The sequence below is a fragment of the Trichechus manatus genome, unplaced genomic scaffold, assembly GCF_000243295.1.
Source record: "Trichechus manatus latirostris isolate Lorelei unplaced genomic scaffold, TriManLat1.0 scaffold00029, whole genome shotgun sequence".
NCBI classification, from domain to species: domain Eukaryota; kingdom Metazoa; phylum Chordata; class Mammalia; order Sirenia; family Trichechidae; genus Trichechus; species Trichechus manatus.
In genome coordinates, this window is record NW_004443965.1 from 7,800,498 (window position 1) to 7,827,653 (window position 27,156).

General features: G+C 34.0%; 1 protein-coding gene across 4 annotated transcripts in view; it reads right to left on the minus strand.

The window, feature by feature from the left end:
- Nucleotides 1-2,436: 2,436 nt before the first annotated feature.
- Nucleotides 2,437-27,156, minus strand: part of POLK (DNA polymerase kappa) — a 71,438-nt gene continuing 46,718 nt past the window's right edge. For 2 of the 4 annotated variants that reach the window (XM_023729511.1, XM_023729510.1), the window contains exons 3-13: nt 25,952-26,083; nt 22,578-22,731; nt 17,787-18,026; nt 16,434-16,558; nt 15,178-15,344; nt 12,841-12,873; nt 8,852-8,948; nt 7,381-7,552; nt 5,398-6,339; nt 4,790-4,832; nt 2,437-4,564 (exon numbers count right to left, since the gene is read on the minus strand). In XM_023729511.1, the coding sequence (XP_023585279.1) occupies nt 4,480-4,564; nt 4,790-4,832; nt 5,398-6,339; nt 7,381-7,552; nt 8,852-8,948; nt 12,841-12,873; nt 15,178-15,344; nt 16,434-16,558; nt 17,787-18,026; nt 22,578-22,731; nt 25,952-26,083 (2,190 nt within the window). In that variant the 3' untranslated portion in view covers nt 2,437-4,479. The remainder of the gene's footprint in view (nt 4,565-4,789; nt 4,833-5,397; nt 6,340-7,380; nt 7,553-8,851; nt 8,949-12,840; nt 12,874-15,177; nt 15,345-16,433; nt 16,559-17,786; nt 18,027-22,577; nt 22,732-25,951; nt 26,084-27,156) is intronic. The other 2 variants (XM_004374488.3, XM_023729509.1) reach the window with 2 other exon arrangements.

Sequence of the window (27,156 nt, forward strand, 5' to 3'; positions counted from 1 at the left end):
TGTCTTTAAACATAAATGCATATATTTTGACCTAAGAGTGATATTAGGAAAGCATTGTTTATGGTTAATCTGTAAAAATGCACAGGATGATTTAGAGCAGGGAAAGAAATTGAAAGCTGAGAAATGAGTTGGAAGGCCAGAGTTTGGGCAACTCATAAGGGCTTGACAAAGTAACGTAAAGAAATTAATGTTTTCAAGAGGCCCTTACAAGAGTAGACAAAACTCAGTAATAGACAGCGATGGGATTGACAGAGGTGGAGTGGAAACGTATTATGTTTACACACACACACACACACAAACATACAAATATATTGAAAACAGTTAGAAATCCTAACAAACTTTAGAGACTGAGGCTAGAAATAAAGCATTATCATCATTTGTCTTTGAATTATCTTCCATCTCCCTGAGCCTTCTGTAGATAGCAGTCAGCACAAGACTATCATAAATTGCCTCACCCTTGTAAAGGGAGCAGTTTAATATTATGATTTGCTTAGTAAATGGAATGTTTCCTATACTCAACATAATATTTGAATTATTTTTTGAAAACTCTTCATCCAATTTTGCATTACAAAGCAAAAGTAATTATCCCTTAAGTATACAACAAAAGAACGGTTTTCGCTCCGGGGAAATAAACATCACCTCTCCTTAAAGTTCACTAAAATCCTACCAGGCTCAGGTATGTTCAAATACATCATTGCTTTTCAAAATGGAACATTACTTAAAAAATAAAAATCAGCATCAGGCACTGGTATGATTTTCAAAATGGAATATTTCCTTAAAAACACATGCTTTTAGCCTTAGGTTAATACTTATATTTTGAGCTTTCTTCCAAATAGTTCCAAGTCCCCAAACACCCTCAAAATGATACAGCAATAAAACATTTATAAAGTAAGCCATTAGTCAATAAAGGGAAAGAAATGCAATCCCTTTTTTCTGGAATGCCCTCCAGGCCCAGCTTGAGTGCAGCCACCTATATAATCTACCCAGACAAAAATAAAAAGATAGTAATAGACACCACTCCTTGGGCACATACTGTTTATTCATTTGTGTGTCAACAAATGATTGCTAACACCGACAATGTGCCAGGTCATATACTTTCACCCTTGGAATTCAGAGATAAATAAAAGACAGCCCTGAGTCTCTAGAAGCCTGCAACCTACTACAATATATTAAAAAATTTTTGTATAGGAGACTAACTTGAAATGTAAACGTCATTTAAACTACAAAAAAAAAAAAAAAAAAAGAAAGAAAAGGAAAAAACCACACACAGCAAAGAATGTTTTAGGGTTTTCACAGAGAAACAAGGGCACAAAGGCGGGACATACCAGTTTTTCCAAAGGGTGAGGAATACTTTCCTGAAGGTGACCTCGGGCTGAGTTGAAAGATGAGTGATTGTGTGTGGTGGGGGAGAGCGATGAGGCCTGCAAGGAGCACAATCTTGGCAGAGCAAGCTACTGAGCACAGATACCAGAAAGGGGAAATAGCCTTGGCCTATTCAGGAAACTGGATGTGATACATAGCGTTTTCACTGATTAATTTTTAGAAGTAGTTGGCCAGGCCTTTCTCCCTAGTCTCTTAGCCTGGAAGTTCCACTGAAAACTATCCACCATGGGTGATCCTGCTGCTATCACAGCAACAGGAAGTTACCATAGTATGACAAACTGACAGACAGGTAGTAGTATGGATTACACCTGAACATGAAGAAAATGAAAATCCTGACAACTGGACTGATAAACATATAAATGGAGAAAAAACCGAACTTGTCAACAATTTCATTTTACTTGGATCCACAATCAACACCCATGGAAGCAGCAGTCAAGAAATCAAACGATGTATTGCACTGGGCAAATCTGCTGTAAAAGACTTCTTAACATTTCAAAGAGCAAAGACGTCATTTTGATAACTAAGGAACGTGTGACTCAAGTCAAGGTCTTTTCAATTGCTTTGTATACATGCAGAAGTTAGATAGTGAAAAAGGAAGACAGAAGAACTGATATATTAGAATGGTGGTGTTGGTGAAGAATATTGAATATACTGTGGAATGCCAAAAAAACAAACAAATCAGTCTTAGAAGAAATACAATCATTATGTTCCTTAGAAGTAAGGATGGTAAAACTGCAACGTGCTTACTTTAGAGACGTCAAGAGAAATGGCCAACCGCTAGAAAAAGACACCATGCTTGGTAAAGCAAGAGGGCCAACAAAAACCAGGGAAACCCTCAATGAGATGGATTGACACATACAGCTGCAACAATGGACTCAAACACACCAGTGATCATGACGATGGCGTAGGACCAGGCAACATTTATATAGGCAACTGTTACACATAAGATTGCCATGAGTCAGAGCTGACTTGATGGCAACAACAACACTCAGGAAACTACAAGCTATACAGTATGGCTATATGGCCTTGAATGCCAAACTAGTTTCTAGGGTGCATTACAGAGTGCGGGAGCTAGCTTGTACTGTTTCCAAGAGTTGATCGCTAAATTTTCAGGAATTTTGTGACCTGGCTGACATCATGTCTGCAGCTTGAAATAAATCATTGTGTGAGTATTTACACTATAGAAATCATCAAATGCTAAAAATCAACTCTCTTTGTTCCCTGCTGATTCTGGAGAGAGTTGAGAGCTTTTGAAGTTTTATATTTTTAACATAAGAATGATATTAGGAAAGCACTGCTTATGGTTAATCTGTAAAAAAATGCATAAAATGGTTTAGAGTAGGGAAAGAAATCGAAAGCTAAGAAATGAGTTGAGAGGTCAGAGTTCAGGCAACTGTTAAGAGCTTGATAAAAGGAATGGAAAGAAATGGATGTTTTCAAGATTCCCTAGAAGAGTAGATGGGATTCAGTGATAGAGATGGGGTTGGCAGAGGCAGTGATGGAAATCAGTGGGAAGAATAAATTAAAAGATAAGCAGGAGCAAATAAAGACATATTTTTAAATGAGGACAGTTAAAAGTATCTTTGTATAGGAATGTTTTGATTTTGTACATTGATCTTGTAGCCATAAACTTTGCCGAACTCCTTTATTAAATGTGGATTTTTTTTTTTTAACATACACAAACACATCATCTGACAGTAAGGAAATATTTTTCTTCCTTTGTTTCCAGTTTTTATTCATCTTTTTATTTACTGAATTGGCTAGGATCTCCAGCAAAATCATAGACGGTACCCTTGTGTTATTCCTAAGGACAGAAATAATTAAATATAGTGCTATCTACTTTCCAATACACTAAATCAGTCTTTCCTTGAACTTAACTTTATACAGTACTTATATAAGTCACACAATCAAGAACGATAACTCTACAACTTTTTGTATTCATCATAGTGTATAATGATAGCATATAAAATAAGCATTAAGTCTAATTTTAAATAATCTAACTAAAAGTTAAGTTACCACTTTGGCCAAAGATTGTGCAATATCCTAATTTAAGCTATCCCTAAAAATATTATATCTTTATATACTTAGATAATAAGTTAAAATGTGAAAAGTAGAAAAAGAGAAAACAAAAAAATTTGAGAACAAAAGATTTAGTTTCTAAAGCGTTAACAGAATTGGTTTTCATCTTCATATTCCAATTAAATAATTGTCTTTTGATAACTCTAACTTATTGACAGCTCAAAAGTGTTTGGAATAACCATTTAAAACTGTTAAACTGTCTTCTTTCATAAATAATAAAAAATATTTATGATAAAATATAACAAAGTGATGTTCTAATATATATTAATCTTTTAAACTACATATTTTTCTCTTGAAGAAACTACATAACTGCCAAGAAATAAAATATTGCCATTTAAAAGTCCTATATAAGAAAATAACTACCTTGAATCTTTGGTTAAATATTGCTTAAAGTGAACCAAGTGCCTATTCACGAGATATGGGAATTTTAAATAAGAAAAACAATCATATTTTAAGTAAAAATCTCTTTAACAAATAATATTGTGATATTTTCCTGAAGGTACAAAATCACTCATACTAATTCTGCTAATATTCTTCATAGCACTTACGATAAATCTGAGTTATGAAAGCTCATGAGGTACCTGAAGAAACTAGGATTAAATACAATAGTCTAATGTCAACAAAAAGGATAAGTGCTAAAAAATTCTTAGGTTAGAATAGGTTTGTGTGAACCTCTGAGAGTCCTTTTAAATATATTCTTATAGTCATTACAAAAAATAATAAAAAAATCACTTTCTATTTCTATTCTTAGGTTTCTCTTTTTATAAATTATCCCTAACATCACTGATTCTCAGTTGATGTATATCGGAAGTGAAATTCTCATAGTTTTCAAAAAGGTAGACAGAAGTAAATCAGTATCTATTCCAAATTCATATGAAAGAAAATATCTTTTGGACAGGGATTATTGCACTTGCTTTCTACTAAATAAATATCCAAACTTATAATGGGAAGAATAAACTCACTGATTATAAAACAACCAGTTTTACTGAAAAAATTAATGATAAAAATGTTCAATGTTCATTTAAAAAATAGATCGAGGGTGTGTGTGGAATTGTTTGGCTTTATTTTCTTTGATCTTGAATACTTTGTTATCAGTCCTGGCCTGGAATGAAAAAGAACATACAATTAAAATGCAGGAAGAGATTTAAAAAGAATATTTTTGCAAATCATTGATTTTTTAAATGTTACTTGATAATTTATAAAAACAAAATTTAATACCTCTTAAAAATTAGACCTCAGAATGTGAATTTCATAGCCAGTTTTTTTAAAGCTTAAATAAAACCAAACAAAAATGAAAGCAGTTGTTGTCGAGTTTATTCCAACATACCTTCTTGTTTTTGTTACAGGCTTCTGTACTCTGCCTGAGCTACCTATAGACGGAAGAGAAGACAAGAAATTCCATAATGAGCAGCATGAAACAATTCAAAAACTGTATAAAAAATGTAAAAGTTAAAACTGATCAATAACAACAAGAAACTTCTTCAGTACTATAGTTTACATTAATACATATAAGAAACTAACTTTATAAGCATAATTTCTTCATAATTTACTAGTTTTATCAATATTACATTTATTTTTGAAATTTGGCTAGAGTCAAAACTACTAAAAAACAAGTTAAGGAGATTTCCTGGCAATGTAATTATGGTTAATTTACCGCTGTGGCAAATGTTGTTTTAAGGACTTTCTTGTTTGATTGTATCACTCAGCTCCTTAAACCTCTGAGTTCAAATCAAGCCCAAACCAAAGTTTTCCCCAAATTCAAAATCCAGTGGCTTTAGTTAATTCTAACCTATGGTAAGGCACTAACGTTTTCCTAAATGGCAATATACACAAACTACCCCTTTAATGGTACATGTTTCAGATTTAACAACAATCTCATTAACTGTAATAAGACATATTTCTAGAAAATCAAGTTCTTTACAACTGCAAACTCACCAGTACTTCCTGAGCTTTCTTTGGGTTGGCTAACTGGATTAACTTTATCCTTCCTCAGTTCCTGGATAACACCTTTATTTAAGCAAACATCCACATGCATATTGAATAGGGAAAGATCTGAAGTCTTTTGTTCTAGGTTACAAACAGGACAAACTAGAGCTTGGTCTGTTATCATTTCATGTAAATAAGGTTGGGGGGATTCTTGCCTACTTAATGATATGCCATCTTCATTTTCCAATGGAACAGTACAAGAAGAATTCTGATGAAAGCATTCAGTATTAAAAGCCTTGCTTGGAAGGCTAGAACATTCCTCTTTGCTGTGCTTACTACTTAAAGCATCTATACTTTCTGCTTTAGTTAGGTTACCTATAGTCTCTACCAAATCTACACAGTCTACCGAAGTGATTTCTATATTCTTCTGATGGGCTTCAGAATCCTGCTTCTCATAGAATGAAAGAGAATGATGCACATTTTCTTCCTTGTTAACTTCTGACGAGAAAGCGTGATCTTCACTGACTGAAGGTCCACCGAGACATGCATCCACATGTCTATTAAAAGCTTCCAGACTGATGCTTTCTTGTTCCCTAAAGCAAACAGGGCAGGTAAATATCTGACAGTTATCTGAATTCTTTGATGTTTCTAAATTCTCATCCATTTTCTTCTTTAAAACTTGGAATGGTTGTGATGTGTGTAAACTTTGTTTATTCACAGTTTCACATTTAAATGTGTCTTGGTGCTTCCATTTCATTTCTGATCTTTTTTTATCGAAGAAACTCTTCTTATGAGACATTTCTAGAGGTTTTGTAAACTGATCTTTGTCAGTTTTCTCTAGTATATGCTCAGTGGCTGCCAGGGCTTGGTTTCTAGCCTGTAGGAAGCCAATAATGCTTCTTTGTTGGTGTTTCTTATCTTCTTCATTGGGAAAACTAGATATCCGCACACCTAAATTAAATCAACCACAAATAATTTAATTTCAAATTCAACAAAAATAATTCAATCACAGTACATAAAAATATATTGCATGATATGTTGTGACATATACATAAAAGGTTAGTTAGAGAGAAATAATAAGCAACATAGGATATTTTCTAAATTAAAGGATGATTTTCAAAGCTGGCATTTTGAGTAGGAATTCATTTTCCTTTATAAAGTTGGGTATCATTAAATATTAGTATCTACTGGAGTTGGCATGATTACACAGGCTTTTTAATATTGGACACATAATACCATTAATTACTAAGTAACTATTGGTGTAAACCACACAGACTCTTCAGGTCTTCTAATTAAAGTTACTTTGTTCAATCTATTTCAGCATATACTATGTTTCATATATCAAAGTAAGGCTAACAACCCACTTTTAGAAGTGAAGTGGGCATCTGGAGTGCTTATCCATATACATCCTCTCACCCAGCTCACTTTGGAAACATGTTTTGTTTTCTTTTGACCGGGTGGTGACTGGAGATGTGGTTTTAAAGTGCCACAGTCTCTTATCTACAATTCTGAAATCCAAAAAGCTCTGAAAATTGTAGGCAAGAAATAATAAATAATGATCAAACTGATGGAGGCTATTTATAGTCTTTACACTAAGTGTGAATATTTTTTTGCTTTGCTAAAGAAATATTAATGCATTCGATCATGAGGTGCTGCCCCAGTTCACAAAGGAGTTTTAAAGAATATACTCAATATACACTAAATTGGCTTTCTAAAATCTGAAGTTTTCAATTTTCAAACATACTTTGTTCTAAGGACTTCAGAAAAGGGATTGTGGGCATGTAGTAAGAAAAAGAGCCACTTTAATTGGTTCTTACTGTAATCAAATTAATGATCATGACTTCACATGCATCAGGTTTTAAGAATTACAGTAAATGACAGCAGCATAGTAACAACTTCCTAAACAGGTTCAAGAAATAAAATGGAAGTGATTTTAAAATTGACTATTTGAGAAATCCTAACAGAATTAAGGAAAAAGGAGAAAAGTTATACCCATGAGTCTTAATCTTAAAGGATGTGGAAAATCAGCATCAATTTCTGTTCTTAGCAATTCCTTAGCAACGGCAAATATTTCTTCAGCAGTAGAAACAACAGGTGAAACTGTAGATGCACGAGTTTTTACTTCAAAATTCACATTCTTCAGCTTAATGGTAACAGTTCTACCCTATAACAAATAGAATATGTCATTATACATAACTTTTAACTTCTAGCAAAAAGTTATTTTACAGGTTGGAAAAACTCAGAAAGGTATCTTATGCACACATAAGAATATGGAAGTATAATCAATTATTTATAAAACATGGTAATGACAATTATCAAAAGAATAATTAAAATTCATAGGTAATCTAAAAATGCCATTTTAGCCATAATTATTACTCCCTCCCCAATCAAATCTTTGTAAAAAATCTTCAGATAAAGCATAAAGTTAACTGAGAATTTTCTTTTTCTTTTTCTTTACTGAATCTCTTTTAGAGGAAGAAATCTCTCTTAAAAAAGACGGAAAAGAATCCTTCTAAAGACGCTTCATTTAAAAGGTCTTGGATAGCTCATACTTATTGTGTGCCTATTATATGCCAGATACTATGCTAAACAATTTATATGTAAGAACCCCTTTTATACTCAAGGTATGACAGAAGATGTATGAGAAAAACACTCACTTATCAGGTATCCCATTCTTTATAATGTTTTAATACTTCTGTATTACACTTTGTAATAATTCCACCTCTGGTTTGGAAGTGCCGGAAAAATGCTAAATATAGACTGTGTGAGTGAAGATTATAAAATAGACGGTTCAAAGCCTTCCAGGCTTTTGTTCTCAACAACAAAACAACCTGGATTAGAGCTCTGAAATAAAATACCCTGTTCTAGAAGGTCATTGTCTACATGAGAAGGACATTAAAGGGGGATTGGAAGGGCCTTTGTAATATGCAAAATAAAATCAATTAAACCAATTACTGTTGAGTTGGTTCTGACTCATGGTGACACCATGTGTGTCAGAGTAGAACTGTGCTCCATAGGGTTTTCAGTGGCTGATTTTTCAGAAGTGGATCTCCAGGGCTTTCTTCCGAGGCATTTCTGAGTGGATCTGAACTTCCAATCTTTCAGTTAGCAGCCAAGCATGTTAACCATTTGCACCACTGGTGGACTGGAAATCGTTCTCTTGCCTTATTCCCTAACGTCAAAATAACTCTGATTTTGAACTTATTCAAATCTATTCCCAAGGTGGTATAAACTCCTCTGGAATTATCTTGGAACCACTTGAGCCCCCTAAGTTGCTTCCCCACGTAATGACTTCATCCTAGGCCTCAGATATGGGTCAGAACTGAATTTTTTTTCTGATTATTGATGATGAGAACACTCTTTTCTGTCATTTTTCAATTTGTATTCATCTTAAGAAATGAGTAACTCCTGCTTTAAGGTAGCATCTTATTGTTAAAATTAACAGCATATTGAAATAAAATACCTTAAGTCCTGCTTTCTGAAGATCTTGAGCAAGTTCACTGCAAAGCTCTCGGCACAAGCTGTACTGTTCTTCTGCATTACTTATCTCACTGAATGTCCTAGAAAGAGAAGAATGATTTTGGTGCACAAAGTAAATTGTTATTCAAGATAATTTAGGAATGATACAGTATGTTTAAATGGCCTAGTGTTATGTTTTCTGCGGCACATACTAAAATTTTCAGATGTACTAAGATATAATTATATTAAATAAAACAACTAAGATCTACCTAAATAATGGAAAACCACTTAGATAGGTAAGCTGATTAGCAAAGATGTAACTTATGCTCTTGCTTCCTCTACAATATTATAAAAAAAGATGATTCAGGTCACCAATAGACAATGGTGATGTCCCCAGAACTTACAACACATTGAATATATGTGCATATATACTTTGCTACAGGGGATTTTCCTAAGAAAATATAGGTGAGAACATGATTCCAATTATTGCACATGTATTTTCTAGAAGAAAAATATCTGCAAGTAGATTTTAAGGAGATGGTTCAGGGCACCTAGACAGAGTTGTCTAGTAACAACTGGAATTGAAGGGCTGTTATGATTAAATGTACAAATCTTGAATTCATCTTCACAAGAGTGTTCAAAGAAGTTGAGAGAGCATATAAACATAAAAGAGGAAGAGATTAAAGAGAGATCAGGGTGCTGAGTACAAAACCCTGAACAAATGACTATAGAGTGAAGAGTCCTCCTCCTCTTCATTGTCACCTTCTTATTCTTATGAATTCCTCCAGAAATATTCCATGCATATACAAGCAAAGAAACATTTTCTCCTCATTTTTATATAAACAGTAGGATACTAGACACATTGTTCAGCCCTTGCTATGCTCAATTCATCTTGGTGAGTGTACCCTCTGAGTAAATAATATCCTCATTTTTACATGGCAGCATAATATTCCAACTTCGAGATGTAACAAAATTTAACCAATCCTCTATTCATGCATATTAAGTTATTTTCAATCTTTTGCTACCATAAAAAAAAAAAAAAGCTGCAATGAATAACCTTGTAAACATGTAAAATGACACGTGATTATGCCTGTGGGATGAATTCCTAGAAAAAGAATTTGGGGATCAAAGTGTATGTGTACCTCTGATTTTGATGTTATTGTGGACCCCTGGTTGCACAGTGGTTAAGAGCTTGGCTGCTAACCAAAAAGTTGGCAGTTCAAATCCACCAGCTGCTCCTTGGAAACCATATGGGGCAGTTCTACTTTGGCCTATAGGGCCGCTATGAGTCAGAATCGATTTGACAGCAATGGGTTTGTTGGTTGGTTGTTGTTGGGTGCCGTCGAGTCAATTCCAACTCACAGTGACCCTATGTACCACAGAATGATACACTGCCCGGTCCTGCGCCATTCTCACAATCATTGCTATGTTTGAGCCTATTGTTAAACCCATGTGTCAATCCATCCGTTGAAGGTCTTCCTCTTTTTTGCTGACCCTCTAACAAGCATGATGTCCTTCTCCAGGGACTGGGCCCTCCCAATAACATGTCCAAAGTACATGAGACAAAGTCTCACCATCCTCGCTTCCAAGGAGCATCCTAGCATACTTCTTCCAAGACAGATTTGTTAATTCTTCTAGCAGTCCATGGTATATTCAATATTCTTCGCCAACACCATAATTCCAAGGCATCAATTCTTCTTCAGTCTTCTTTATTCATTGTCCAGCTTTTGCATGCATATGAGGTGATTGAAAATACCATGGCTTGGGTCAGGCGCACCTTAGTCCTCAAAGTGACATCTTTGCTTTTTAACACTTTTAAGAGGCCTTTTGCAGCAGATTTGTTCAAGGTAATACGTCATTTGATTTGATTCCTGCTTCCACAGGCACTGATTGTGGATCCAAGTAAAATGAAATCCTTGACAATGTCAGTCTTTTCTCCATTTACCACGATATTGCTTATTGGTCCAGTTGTGAGGATTTTTGTTTTCTTTATGTTAAGGTGTAATCCATACTGAAGGCTGTAGCTTTTGATCTTCATCAATAAGTGCTTCAAGTTCTCTTCACTTTCAGCAAGCAAGGTTGTGTCATCTGCATATCACAGGTTGTTAATGAGTCTTCCTTCAATCCCGATGCTGCATTCCAGATTCTTGGATTATTTGCTCAGCATACAGATTGAATATGTACGGTGAAAGGATACAACCCTGATGCACACCCTTCCTGACTTTGAACCATGCTGTATCCCCTTGCTCTGTTTGAATGACTGCCTCTTGGTCTATGTACAGGTTCCATGAGCAAAATTAAGTGTTCTGGAACTCTCATTCTTCGCAATGTTATCCATAATTTGTTATGATTTTGATAGATATTGCCAAATTTCCTACCCTTGGTAACAGGCTGAATAATGTCCCCCAAAGTTATTCACATCCTAATCCCCGGATTTTTGAATGGCAAAAGGAACTCTGCAGACTTGATTAAGAATCCTGAGATGGGGAGATCATCCTGGATTATATGGGTGGTCCCAATGTAATCACAAGGGTCCTTATAAGAGGGAGGCAAGAGGATGAGAGTTAGAGAGAGAGAGAGTAGAAGATGCTGTGCTGCTGTGTTTGAGGATAAAGGATGGGGCCAAGAGCCAAGGAATGCAAGTAGTCTCTAGAAGTCAGAAAAGGTAAGGAAACAGATTCTCCCCTAGAACCTCCAGAATGCAGCTCTGCTAATACCTTGATTTTAGGACTTCTGACCTCAGGAACTAAGAGAGAATAAATTTGTGTTGTTTTAAGCCACTAAGTTTGTGGTAATTTGTTATAGCAACAATAGGAAACAAATACACCACCCCCCTTAAGAATTTAAACCTATTTCACTTCCATAGTTTTGCCAGTAAAGTATGTTAGAATCTCTGCTAATCTTATCAGTGAAAACTGCTATCTCAGAACTTTCAATCTGTATTTCTTTAATCACAGATGAGATTGAGAATATTCTCACGTTTTAAGAGTCACTTGTATCTCTCTTTCTGTTAACTATATCCTTTGTCCATTTTTTCTACTGGTTTGATTTCTTACTGATTTAAGAGTTCTTTGCATGTGATATGAATTTCAATGCTCCCAACCCCAAGTTTGATGTTTTTTAATGCAATTTTAAGGAAGCCAAGAAGAGTTTCCCGAAAGAGGTGGAGAACATATTCTTGTGTATTAAGTATTACTCTCAATAACAAAAGACAAAATTGAAGAAAATGCATTTATTAAATAGGACAATACTATCTCACTTTCGGATGCTTTCTTTTTTCTTTTGATTACTTTTATGTAAATCATAGTCTAAAACAGCAATTTTTATCAAAGGCACTTATTGAATGTGTTATCTTGTATGTCTTTCAATTTTTTCTGATCACAAATAATATGTCTGAAAAATGAACACAAAATTGTACTAGGTCAGCAGTTCTTAAATGTGTAAGTGGAATTCAGGTACTTTGAGGAGATAACTGAGGGGCTTTTCGAAATGACCTCTTTCCCCAAAACACTGAACTTCCATTGAGATTTCACTTGATATTCAAACAAGATTATAAAGCACTATAGATCATCTCTAAGCCCTCTTTCATCAATAATATTTTACTATTTGATACCTTGCTCATCACCAATATTTGAGGAGTTTCAGAAAGAACTCCCATTGTCACTTCCCAATTATATATTCAATATAATTTTCCTTATTAAACAAGGACAGAAATTAAGACTTAGAATTCTAAAATTATTGCTCACCCAATCTCCAGAAGCTAAACCAATATTAAATAATAAAATAGCTGCAGTTAATTGAGAGTATAGCAACTAAAGATTATATAGAGACCTTGTATTAGCGTATTTCCTTTGGGAATGTGAACTCCTGAAAACTGTTACTGGGTTTGCAGATAAATTTTATTTGAGTATATTTTCCAAAAATTAATTTAAAAATTAGTTAAAAATAACATGAATTATTAAAATTAACAATAAATAACTAACAAAACATTACCTCTCAACGCTCATACTCTTCCTCTCTCCATCCCTTGAAATAAAACAAAAAAGCTTTATTTACTTTCTCAAATAAGACTGATTTCCTTTTAGCCAACCAAGAGAATATTTTGGTTAAGTTTACACATCATGAAAAACAGTGAGTTTTTCTTATCTAAAAATGAAACTATCACCAAAGAACAGAGGTTGATAAGATGCTAACATGATTATCTGTATCATGGATCAAGTCTGTATCTATTGAAGAGAACAAACTTGAAAATAAGTTGATATTATAAATTGCTCCTATCAAAAGCCAGAATATCAAAAACTACACTGATAAAAACCAATCTGAAGTGATAGCTTAATAGCTTGCAGTTATAGGATATAAATTTTAAATAATTTAATATTCGGTATCTAGTTTTTGGCCTAGCACGTTAACTTCTCTCTCCTACAGCCTACTCATTATTCATTTATACCACTTTATAGAATTTCAGTCAGAACTTGGTACACAGCAATAGGGTAAAGATATGGAACCTGAACCAACTAGTTTGGCTGGATTCTAGCTGCTCTGATAGGAGAAACTGAAGTAATACGTAGATTATTCATTTTCCAAATATTTATTGAACCTACTATGAATCAAACACTGGTCTAGGCTCTGGAGATACAGTGATGAACAAAACACACCAAGTGCCCGCCCTTAAGAAACTTACAGGGAGGGAAACAGATAAACAAATAAAATATAGAATATGTAATATGTTATAAGGGAGTACTACAGCTTAAAAAATAAAGCAGAATAGGAGAATAGAGAATGTGGGGGAGGAAAAGGCAAGCTTGCTGTTTTATACTATTATAAATTACCTATGAATTTCATTTAAAAGCATACCACAGGCTAATATGTGCTATGTTATAGCAAGAACTATATCATTTTCTTCTACTATGGAAATAAAAAGAGGATAAAGATTAAATAAAGTTTTTTATTTGCTGTTATCTTCAAATACTAGATTTTTATCGTACTATGATTTCTTCCCCTTACCTTTCATTATATCCACCTAAGACCAAAGTCAGCTAACTGTCGACTTAAAAGAATGAGGTGCAGGGAGAGATGAGAAAAGCAATACCACCAGCCTTGTAATCTCTGTGAGATTTAGCAGGTTTAATTGGTGATAAACTATATAACTGATATAAATAATTTTATTTTATATGCCTCATTAATCTTATTGCTGTCCATTAGTTTAATTTCAAGAATCTAAAGGAACTGTTTTGTTGGCAGGCTGCCAGGATGAAGACAAACTTGTAAAAATAGTGCCCAGCTTCTGCTTCCATGATTCTCATTCTTTTTTATTCCCTTCTTTTCACCCACCTCCAACAACGTACCCTTCTAGCTCTAGAGAACCTCTTTTTAAGACCTAGATGAAAAAGTAACATGGAACAAAACTCAGGGCCTCTCCTCTAGTTGTTCCCTCTGCCTGGAATATTCTTCGCCCTGATCTTTGCGTGGCTGGCTCCTTCAGGTCTCTGCCTCGGGCTGACCACTACTACCCGCTAATCATACCCCCAAGTCATTTTTAGGCCTGCTTTATTTTCTTGATTTGCTGTTTATTTGATTATTTTCTGTCTCCACACTAGTCTGTATGCTCCATGAAGGTGGGACTTAGTCCCATTTGCTGCTATATGCTCAGTGCCTAAAACAGTGCCTAATACGAAAGGGGTACTTGAGTACTGAATGAATAATTTACAAATCTGGGAAAGAATTAAATCTAGTTCACTAAGGCTTTCAAAGAATCATTAAATCTTCTCACTCAAAGAGTCAATTTTGAAGTATGAAGCATATTTCTTTCCTCAAAAACCTGACCACCAGCATTCCTCTGATGTTCTGAACAAAGAACAAGGCAGGGACGGAAAAGAAGGCAGTCATTATTCCTCTTGTTCATCTACCCAATAGCTCAAGCCAACTTAGGAGTGAGTCTTTATTCCTTTTTCTCTGATATCTAATCTGTTGGTTCTAATTCAAAACTTATATTCTGAATTAAACTAGCCTAATAGAATTTTAAGGAGCCCTGGTGGTACAGTGGGTGAGCACTTGGCTACTAACCAAGAGGGCAGTGGTTTGAACCCACCAGCTGCTCGGAAGGAAAAAGATGTGACAGTCTGCTTCCATAAAGATGACAGCCTTGGAAACCCTATGGGGTAGCTCTACTCTGTCCTGTAGGGTTGCTATGAGTCAGCATAGTCTTGAGAGCAACGGGTTTTTTGGGTAAACAGAATTTTAAAACATGTTATCTTTATAGCACTTATCTCAATGGTTAAAACTGATATTTCGGCAAATAATAAAGAAAAAGCAAAATGACTATACAGATACCTTTCCAGGTGTGTTGAGCCTAGTCCCAGGGAGATATGAAGGAAATAATGCCAGGATGTTTCAGAGAAAAGGAGAGAAAGTAATGCCCTCTGTTGGTAGAGATCTGTGCAAGTAATAATTCCAAGCGCCTTTAACATTTTCTCTGTAACTTTTCCTATTCCAGGAATCTAGAAGAGAAGCAATATTTATCATTAATAGATTTTTTTTAGATTTTAAATAAAGCTAAAAATTGAGATTATAATCTCATAAAAGGTACGAAGAATGTGACTGTCTGTGTAAGTCATACAAGAAAACTGGTTTAATTACTTTTGGCCAAATTTCCTAAATTAGTGTTCCATGGAATTTTAAAAGGTGTTTAAGAAAAAAAGAGTTCTGTAGTCATATAAGCTTGAGGAATGGTAAGATAAACAAATCAAAATTAGAATTTTTCCTGCAAGAGTTCAGAATCTTTAATATACTAATATCCACTGTGACCCACCAAGGGCAGTATGCTCCGAAGTTATCTGACCACAGAACTTTTTTTAATGGAACACTTATTCACACTTTGAAAAGCATATAGGAAAAATACCGCTTTATAGTTACACCTTACACATACTAAACTACTCAGTAATCATTATATATTCATCTTTGATACAGCCTTTCTTCTGAGCATTGAAAAATGTTTAAATTAAATTAATTTATATACATTATGTTAAATGAGAACAGCAAATCCTAGAACGCCCATACAGTGTTAGTATTATTTTAAAAAGCTTAAATATGCAGAAAAATCCATAAGCTTTAAAATACAGTAATATATACCGTTTCTGGAACTCTTGAGGGATAATTTTACCATTTTAAAGAGCTAAAATATTTTGGTCTATTTTCTGGTCAAAAGCAATTAAAATTCTAAATCTCTTCGAAGATTAACCTAGTAGCAATGTGGACATCAGAATTACAACAGTATTAAGTTACTGATGAAAGAACTCTTAGAAGTATTCTTTTCATTCCCTTCTCCTTGCCAGGAGTATACTTAAAAGTCTGGCATCTACTACTTTCTTAAAAACTTCCAGGGATCAAGCTTCCTAAACCTCATCTTTAGGGCTTCAAAACTCATAGAAAGATTTCTTTCAAGTCCAAATTCAATCACTCATTTTAGTTTTTTGCCTGTTACCTATTGTTTTATTTTCAGCAAAGAACGGTTACTATCAACCTAAACAGTATCTCTTCAGAACCCAGAGTAAATATATACAGATGTTAAATTTTACATAAAATCTCACCTTTCTAATGGGTAAGTCCTTGATGAAATCCATCACAGCTTGTCTGTTGGGGAGAATTTGGTATTGTCCATTTGGTTTATTCTTATCACTGCATACTTTTGCTAACATTGTATTTGGGGCAATGCCTTAAAAGAAGAACACTCTGATGATTCAAAGAGGTTAATATGAATGCTCTACAAATATATAATGACAATACCAAAAAGAAATAACAATGCTAACTGGAAAAAATATAAGATGAATGGAATGCTACTTTAAAAATAACATTTGAGCACTACCTATCTCCTTAGGATTGGCTACGGTTTTAGGAAAAGGAATATTCGTTATCATGGCAGCAAAAATGAGGGATACTTAAATCTCCATGGCATTTTTAAACTAAGAGTAATTTCTGAGCTTATTTATTAAATGTTATTAGTGTACTTACTATCCTTAGTAAGGATATAAGGCTGTTTGATAGTGGCTCCATATCTACTTCTCAGAAAAGATTCAGATATAAGTTAGGATGGATGTTTACTCTTTGCAAAAGTCTTTTGCGTAGATTATCCACATAAAGAAAAAAAATCAAAGGCTTTGGGTTGCAATATATTTAAAACAATAATTATATCTGTGCTTCCTTTTTATGTTACTCAAAAAGCAAATTACTACTTTTTATAAAGGTACTTTACAACCTCAAGGAGATTACAAGTCTTAACGATTAAGATAACTTGAAATAGGTATATTAAAATATACTCATTAAACAGTTCATTTCAACTTTTATACACATCTTCCTAAAATCTATTCCTCATTCTCACTCTGGTACAGAAAGGGAGAGTAACCTACTCATAATATGACTTTTACAAGATAATTCAGGGTCCTTATTATGAATATCAATTACTATGTGAAGATACAGTGATGACCTCATGGGTTACTGACATATGTAAAGCTGTTTCTTCCTTCAACAGACAGTCTTAGATTGCTGTACTGCTAGTTGGTGTTTCTTCTGTCTCCAATCTTGTGGCCATCTGGGTTCTCTTTGGTAATGTAATCTTGGACAGGGCTGAAGTTTTCAAAGGAAAAACTAATAATCAACCATTATATACAAAACCAACTAAAATATATTTTGTGTTTAAAAAGGGATAGCTAAGGGATTTATGACAGTATTTTTCTCTGGGCTTATGGGCTTTTCTGCTTACTTCCAGTTTATCTATAGGTTCATAGCTATTCTGAGTAGGCTAAGTTGTCAGAAGCTGAATCAAAGCATGGATAAATAAAATCTTATTATACATTTTATAATAAGAAAACTACTAATATTACACTTGAATTCTTTAGTTTGAAAATTATAATAACTATAGTAGTCATCAATATCCTTTTAAGTACCTGCACTGGCTGTCAGTGTTGTTTTTTGCTCTATTCTGAAACGAATTTCCTTTACCACTTCCTCGGCTGATGTTCCAAAAACAACTGAGTTTTGGAGTATTTGAGGGTTGTTCTGTTCTTCAAAGTTCACTTGGAAAGGAATTCCTGGAGGCTGCAAATCAGGAGGACTATCTTCAAAAAGTAGTGGAGAGATGGATAGTTCACGTTCACTCAATTTATTAACTTCCTCTCTTGGTTTATCTAAATTATTAGACAGGAACAGTAATTCATAATCATTTTAAGAAGTACATACTTCATAAGTTCAGTTCCCCTACATTCTTTCTGAAGACAAAACAAATTTAGTTTACTTTTGTTTCTAATAATCAAGATCAGAAATGCTATCTTGAATATTGTAACCGTTTAACAACAAAAAAAAATACACTGATTCCAAGCTTTCCTTGAAAAAATTTTTGTCCATGCCTATACTATACATTTTAAAAGAAATATCCCATGTAAAACTCACTGATTTTTGTATCTAAATTAATCAAAACCCAGAACTGGGCTTACATTTTTCTTAAAAAATAAAAACTTTTTTTTTCCTTTACTCATCTCTTGGCGGGGGGGAATACCTTCTTAAATCAGAATTTAGGAATGAGGAAAAAAGGCATTAAACCATCTATAATAATCATGCCTGAAAAATAAGTTTTGTTTTAAAAGAGAAAGCATTTACATTTTCTTCATTCATGGAATAAATCTTTCAGATGTTAAAATAATCTAAATTTTCTTCTTTCAATGCTAATTTTAATTTTGACTTGCTTGTTCATAATGTATCTCTTTTACTAAGGGCACATTTTCAATAAATAGAAATTATCTCTGAAAGTTATGCTTCTTTAAATATACAAATACAGACTTAATTAAGATTAACCAAGGTGCAAGATTAACAGAAAGAAGGCTTTGATGTTATCAGTAGTCTACAAACTAATGTTATTATAAACAAGTAAAGTACAAATACCAATCTGCTTATTGTCTCATTTCATTTCCATTTTTCATATATGGACTATAAAATACACTTAAATTTATGCTGATACTAAAAATGTCCTCATGAACAAATCCATTGAAAGACTTTACTTTCTGGATTTCATGTAAGAAAAACTTAGTTTAAATGGATCTGTAACATCTAAGACTAACAACAGAGTCTTCTGACCCCATCCCATAATTTTATTACATATAAAAGTTTTCCAAGTTAAGGTGAATGCAGAAACAAAATTTAAAATTCTATTTTTACGATGCATATAAATACACATTACTTGAAAAATGAACTTGTCCTTTAGGAAGATTTTCTAAAGATAATGTTTATGAAATTGTAAAATTCTAACAAACATCTGTGAATAATATAACAAGCTTCTGATTAGTTTCAAAATTTAAAGTATGTAATATGAATTAAGTTATAGACAGATATTTTCCAAATCTGAATTCCCAGGCCACATACAAAATAAGCCTTATTTTTAAATTTACATTAGCTGTTTTTTATGTGCTTCATTTCCTTTCATTTTCCATACTCTGGATTTAAAATGCAGAGCAATTCAAAAGGCATTAAGACTGCAGAATAGCTGAAATGATATCTATCTGGACCCCCTTCTCTCTATCTAGACAGGTGGATGTTAAGGTAAAGAAAGCTGCAGGAAAAACTAGAGACCAATTAAGGTAGCTGCCACGTTCACAAGCCCCTTCCACAGAGTTGCTATGTTTTGTACCTCATGCCTGTACCAGTCCACTCTCAGGTGAGCCTCTGTGATAGTAGAGGACTAAATAAAGGAGGGAGCAAAATATGATGCCTTCTGGTACATTATTAGAGCTGCTGCTGAATGGCACAATTATCTTTTCAACCTGGAGTAGTCTACCTCTCTGTGAGGTCCTGCTGTGTAACTAGCTGCTGAATGGTTTCTTAGTTTCTTATTTGCTTTCTAACAGAAATATCTTTATTATCCCCATAAATGAGGTAATCAGAGTACAAAAGTAATGTTTGTTATAACCTGAGATACTAGAATTATAGCATCCTCTCTGGTTGGCAAGTGCTAAGAAGTGTATTTCAAAGTTCCTTATGTTGCCTGCCTGGCACTCACTGTCCAGATGGCAAAATACACATTTAACAATAATTGTTTTATTTGTATATAGACGCAGTATTTAGCAATACATTTCCAAAGACAAACACCTTTTAGAAACGAGGCAAACAGTAGAACAGTATCTTTGACTTTAGAGGAAGATCTATCAGTCACCTGCACCAGTTCCAACTCACTGCTGATAGCTTCCCATGGCATAATGTGAGACCAGATATGTCTGAAAGTTCAGCCCACAGGGATTTATATATGAGAAAATAGTTAAACTACTCATACATGAAGAAGAAAATACACATATAAATATTTCAAGAGCAATGGATATTAAAATTTCACATCCTCATAGTGAGTTTGGATATAATAAACGAGAAGAACACTAGTAGAGAATGAAATCATTTACGTTAGTCACAATGTGTGTGCGTGTATATATATATATATTTAAACATATTACAAGAGTGATTATTATAGGAGACTCTCAGGGGACGATCTGACCTAGCCATTTAATGGTTTTTCTTTCTCTTGGGCAAAGAAAGGAACCAACAAAGTGAGACTTCAAGCAAAGCGTTATTAGGCTCTGTGTGCTCCTTCCCCAGAAAACAAAGTTATACCAAAAAAGGAAAACTCCTTGTGCCAAGGCCATGTGCCCAGAAACTATGCTGTTCAATGTTTCCACTAGAGAACAGAGACAGATCTACCTCAGAGACAGATCTACCTCTTACGGCTTTAAATGAGGTAATAAAGTTGTGATTACAAGTCTGCATTAAACTTGCTCCAAGTGATATGAGCCCGCAATAATGGGAGAGTTAGAATTTTATACCATTGTGGATCCACCATTTTTGTATCGGGAAATGTTACAAATAGGTTACCCTACTACTGCCTGTTCCCCTCTAAAGCATTCATTGAGCTACTCACATGTAACTTGGAAGCGGGTTGTGAGCAAATGCCTCTGTGTCTACCTTTTTATCCAAGTGAACTCTGCTCAGGGGTATAGGACAGCTTAGACATTTGAAGTAATCATACCTTTGACAGAGGGTTGAATGCAGTGTGTGTTATATCTGCATATTTCTTAGCGTAGCTGTGGATAGGTAATAAAGGGACACCTTGAAAAAATGCTTGGGGTCATGACATTTCTGATTCATTGTATGTAAAAGAATCAAAATAAGGCCTAAACCAAAGAAGGAAGCTGGAGAGTCATTAATTTTGGCAGGGTTGAAAACAGTGATAATTACTGTAATAACCAGATTATAAAAAATTTGGGAGACAACTGGATTTCCACATGTGAAGGAATGAAGCTGCACCCATAGCTCACACCATGTATGAAAATTAACTCAAAATTGATCAGTGACCTAAACATAAGAACTAAAGCCATAAAACTTTTAGAACAAAACATAGGGGTAATCCTTCAAGACCTACTGTTCAACAATGAACTCTTAGGTCTGACACAAAAAGAGCAACAAAATACAAAATAGATAAATAGGACTTCATCAAAATTTAAAACTTTTCTGCACCAAAGACTTAATCAACAAAGTGAAGAGATAATCTACAAAATGAGAGAAAATATGTGGGAACCATATATCTGATAAGGGGTTAATATCCAGAATATATATCAACAACAAAAAGACAAACAACCCAATTAAAAAGTGGGCAAAGGACTTGAATAAACATTTTGCCAGTGAGCACATGAAAAGACGCTCAATGTTATTAGTCATCAGGGAAATGCAGATCAAAACCATCTTGAGATACCACTTCACACCCACTAGTATGACTATTATCAGAAAAACAGAAAATAACAAGTGTTGGCAAGGATGTGCAGAAATTGAAACCTTTGTGCATTGCTGGTGAGAATATAAAATGGTGCAGCTTCTGTGGAAAATAGTTTGGCAGTTCTTTCAAAAGTTAGACACAGAGTTACCACATGACCCAGCAAATCCACTCCTAGGTATATACCAAAGAGACTTGAAAGCAGGATCTCAAACAGACATTGTATGTCAATGTTCATTTTAGCACTATTCACGATAACCAAAAGGTAGAAACAACTCAAATATTCACCAACAAACAAATGGATAAACAAAATGTAAGTACATCCATACAATGAAATATTCAGCCATCAGGACAAATGAAGTTCAGATACATGCTACGACATGGATGAAACTTAAAAACATTATGCTGAGTGAAATAAATCTAACAAAAAGTGACAAATACTATATGATCCCACTTACAGGAAACATCTAGAACAGGCAAAAGCATAGAGACCAAAGCTTCCAGGGGCAGGTGGGAGTGGGGAGGGGAAGTTATTGCTTAAGTTTCTGTCAAGGGTTATGAAAAAATTTGGAAATGGATAATGGTGATGGTTGTACAACATGTGAATGTAATTAATGTCACTGAATTGTACACGTAAAGGAAATGGAAAATGTTTTGTTATATACATTTTACCACAGTTAAAAAAACATTTGGGAAATGAAGAAGAAAAATAAATCAACCAATGTTTTGATATACTGAGGCCAATTGTGTTTGTTTTTCTTTTTAAATTTTATTTCCATTAACAAAAACAGTGGCCACCTTAAACGGACAACCTCCTTAGCCAGTTGATGGCAATGGGTTTTGGATATGCAGTCCTACCACTTATGCATGCTAATGACATAAGTGGAATGCAAAGATTTTTTGTTTTTTAGTTTGACAGTTCTAATAAATTGCTTACCATTTTCTGCAGAGTTTCCTGTTTTAATGAAATATCTTCTTTTGTCCTCAGGCCAATTTTGTCTTTCCTGTAGGTGCTTCGTTACATTCAAGTAGGCTTCATCAAGACTCATGGCCATAAAATTGGGATCATAATCAGCAAATATTTCCTTAACCTTCAACAGGATCAAAAAAAGGTTTAAATTTTGCTGCCATAGCAAAACCTTCTGTCATATATAGCTGATAGGAACACATTAATATTCTTACTTTGCAACTATAGTAACGATCCTACAATCAATAGCTCATAGATTTAGGGTATAAATAATTTATGGCAAGGGTATGTTTGTCCAAATTCTCTTTTGTATTAAAATAGATCATGAAGGTAAAAGACCATGAAATAGCTTCATTTGATACAATTCCCATTTAGCAACCCACCTCTAAATATAGTCACAAGAGAAAGACGTAGCAGTCTGCTTCCGTAAACATTTACAGCGTAGGAAAACCTATGCGGCAGTTGTATTCTGCCCTATAGGGTCGCTATGAGTCGGAATTGACTCGATGGCAATGGGTTTCGTTTTTTTGTTGTTGTTGTTTATCTAGATATAGTAAGAGGCCCAAATAAATCTCAGACAACATATCATTTTGGCTAGCATAGAAAAAGTGGTTAAAGAATGTAATTTTAGGTAACTAGTCAAAAGTAGCAGTGGGTATGATGAAAGGGTCCTGTTCTCCTCACCTTTTGTTGGTTTTTGTTAATTTTAAAAAGGAATAATAAAAAGTGCTTTGTTATATTCAAGTAGGCCTCATCAAGACTCATGGCCATAAAAAAAGTAAATGTACTTTACTGCTTTAGAAAGTAGTTTTATTTCATTTAATTTTAACATGCACATAAAACTCCACTCAATATACATATTAATGCATTTATTCATACAAGAAAACAAAGCTCAATTACCTATTGGGATTTGGAATGGAAAAGGTGACAATGTAGCATAGTCCCATGCCTCCATTAAATGCCAAGGAAAAATCTGGAGTTGCATTTTAGGATGAAAGGAATACATACAGAGATCAGGATTATAGTTGCTACAATCCAGAAATGCCTTTTATATAAGATAATTTTGTTACTTGAAACTATGAATTTTTTTTTTTTTTTTTACCACTGAAGTATTAGATGTAATTAGAGGGAATGGTTGCCAAAATTATATGTATATTAGAAAACATGTTTGCTGAATTATGTTATACTTCCATCAGCATTTAAAAGTTGTCTGCTCTTTCTTAAGAATTTTTTTTTAATATAAAAGGAAAGCTTTTTAGATTAATATAATTATGAACAGCTGAGTCAAAGGGAATTTCAGAAAATGATGTCATAAAACTTGGCTAAGCTTTATTCAGAGAGTACCTTAGTTAGCTCAGTTCTTGTAGAAGAGACCATTTTTATAAGGTACTATGTGGAATCTTTCTAGTGAAAATGAAAGTCTGGAATGTTTGCAGTTGGCAGCCAACTAAGATTATTCTGAATGAGAAGTAATCCGAGAGGCATTGTTGAGCACTCACTAACTTCCTTTACATAGGATACTGCTATAAGAACTAAAATAGACATGTTCCAGTAAAAATCAAGCACTTAAAGCTTAAGGAATGGTTAAAGCTACCACGCATTCTTTTGGAGAAAACAATATGACTTTTGCTTAAGCTTTTTAACCAAACCATAAATATTACTGTATTTATAGTAAGTGATGAATTTATGCTGTAGTTCATTTACATATAAGAACCCATTTGTTATCCATAAATAAACTAGCTAGATCCTGTTCAGATTTAGAGAAAGATTTCTCCAATTTATGTAAATAACCAGAATATAGATAACTAAAAACAAATTAGTTTTCATTGTCATACTGCCAGAAGTTCTACTGAGGACAGGTAGACCTTAAAAAAATATATTTTTTAAAAAGTCTCTGAAAGATTTTCAAACTCATTAAAAGCCTACAATGTTTGTGGTCAGCATTTTATCTCTTTTTAATCAGGATGCAGTAAAAGAGGTAAGAAGTAACAAAATGTGAGTGTGCTTCCTGTCCTGCCCCCATCACCTTCTCAGAGACAGGCAAAAAGCACTTGTTTTCATAGACTGGGGGGGTCATTTCTAGGGGAAATGAGATGGAATACAAATAAGAGCAAGTCTAAAGACCACTCATGGACTAATGAGTGCTAGGTCATAGACTTTAAGTGCTCGATTCAGAAAATAGTTAAAACACACTGTATTTTACCACTGCAGTCTAAAAATATTTGATGTAGCGCTATAAATTTTAATTTAAGATTAAGTTCCAGCACTGGCATGACAGGCAAACATTTACCTTTGTCATCAAAAATAGAAAAAATGGCAGCTTTTCATATCCAACAGTTTAGGCAATTTTAGTCACTAATCAAATCTTTATATATATTTTAGAGATCCTATTCAAAGCAATGGATTATCCCCCTTTCTCTCTGATTATCAGTTTCTTAAACATTAAATGCTCATAAGTATTGTTACCAGATGGTGGGACAAAGAAATACATGAGTTTTGTTACTGTTTAAAAACCTTATAAAAATGAGTTAGAAAAGGAGTTGAAATTAATAACTCAACTATTGTTGTTGTTATTAGGTACTGTCAAGCTGGTTCCGACTCATAGCAACCCTATGTACAACACCACGAAACATGTATGGCAGAGTATGGCAGATGACAGGGCAGTGTTTCATTCTGTTGTACACAGGGTCACTATGAGTCAGAACTGACAGGGAACTGCCAGAAATTCAAGCCAGTTTCAGAAGAGGATGTGAAGGAGGGATATCATTACTGATATTTGATGGATCTTGGCTGAAAGCAGAGATTATCGAAAGATGTTTACCTGTGTTTTGAGGACTATGCAAAGGCATTCGACTGTGTGGATCATAACAAATTATGGATAATATTGCAAAGGATCAGAATTCCAGAACACTTAATTGTGCTCATGAGGAACCTGTACACAGGCCAAGAGGCAGTTGTTTGAACATGGAAGCAGCTGTCAAGAAATCAAATAACTAGGTCCTGGAAATTATAAATATAAGATGGTTCTAGAAGAAAATTTACATTGCATATTAAGAAAAATTAGTTAATTTATATTGGAATTAATGTAATTTGGAGTTTTTCTGGGGAGGCAGGATCAGATGGAAAAATACATGAAAAGGCAAAAAATTGGGAAATAGAATGGTGTATTCTAGATACTACATGCATTTCAGTATTCAATACGCAAGCTAAAGAAGGGGTATGAAGTGAGAATGAAGGGGTAAGCTCAAGCCAAACGCTGATGTACTAAGGCATTTGGATTTGACTGTGTAGGTGAAAGAAAGCCAGCAAAGGGCTATAAGTAGGGGGTGAGACATCAGACTTACCTCTTTACTCACAGCTCGATACTTGTCAAAGTTTGGGGGAACTATAATAAGTTGTGGGCAGAGTCTTTTAGCAATAAATCCTGGCATGGCTGCACGAACACCAAACCTCCTTGCATGGTAGTTTGAAGTAGACTGAAAGATAATTGACCACATGGGAAAGAATATATAAACCTAAATGGACATATTGATCAATGCATTCATAAGAAATACATTACTGATGTGCATTTTCAATTCAAGGACATTTCCTTTACAGGCATTGTCTCAAATTAAGCTTTGAATTTATTCTACCATGGTATTATTATACTATGGACCCTATCCCACTGAGGCCCCATATTTATGATGTCCCACCAGGTAATTAGCAAGACTGTGCTAATAAAAAGTTTCTCTTAGATTTCTAGTAACTAAATTTAATTAGTTTAAAGCATACCTACAATATACTATATATCAAAGTGTGATTGATAGTGAGTGATTTTACATGAAAGTAATAATGTAGAGTTTGGGAATTCGCTGTATTTTGGCATTTTGTGAATCTTTTTCATCTGGAAAAAAAATCAAAGGTCTAAATATAGGATCAGCTGACTAAGACTCCAATATTAAGAGATTAAAGCTTAAAAGAATTTTAAAAATCAAGTTTCATTTCTTAAGACGAATACTTTTTTTGGTGAAAACATTTGGATTGGGAGATGGAATGAAAAAATTATGAGAATAAAAAAACGGAAGATTATTTATTAAATCCTGTTGTTGATGATATCTGACAATAGTCTGTGTCACAAACGGAATCCTTACTTGAAATTTCAGGTGAAAATTAAAAGAAATGCAAAACTCAATGTATCAAGTGAATGAGTTATTTCAGAATAATAGCATTGATTTGCCATTTATGTTTTTCAAACATAGTATAACATCAACTGTACTCAAAATTATGCTAATCCCTAATGGGTGTTCTGAACAGAAAATGCAGAAAAGCAAAGGTTCTGAGCCATGGAAAAACAACTCAATTGCAATCTAAATGTACTATATTAATAAAATATGTTATGCTTGAACAGGTTGGTAAACCTTTCCTTCCTGTAAAGTACAGATAATAATACGTTAGGCTTTGCTGATCATACGGTGTCTGCTGCAACCACATGGTTAGATTCCAAACACCTGTTTGTTATGTGAAAATTGGCATTAAGTGAAAACGGAGGATGACCATATTGGATCACAAA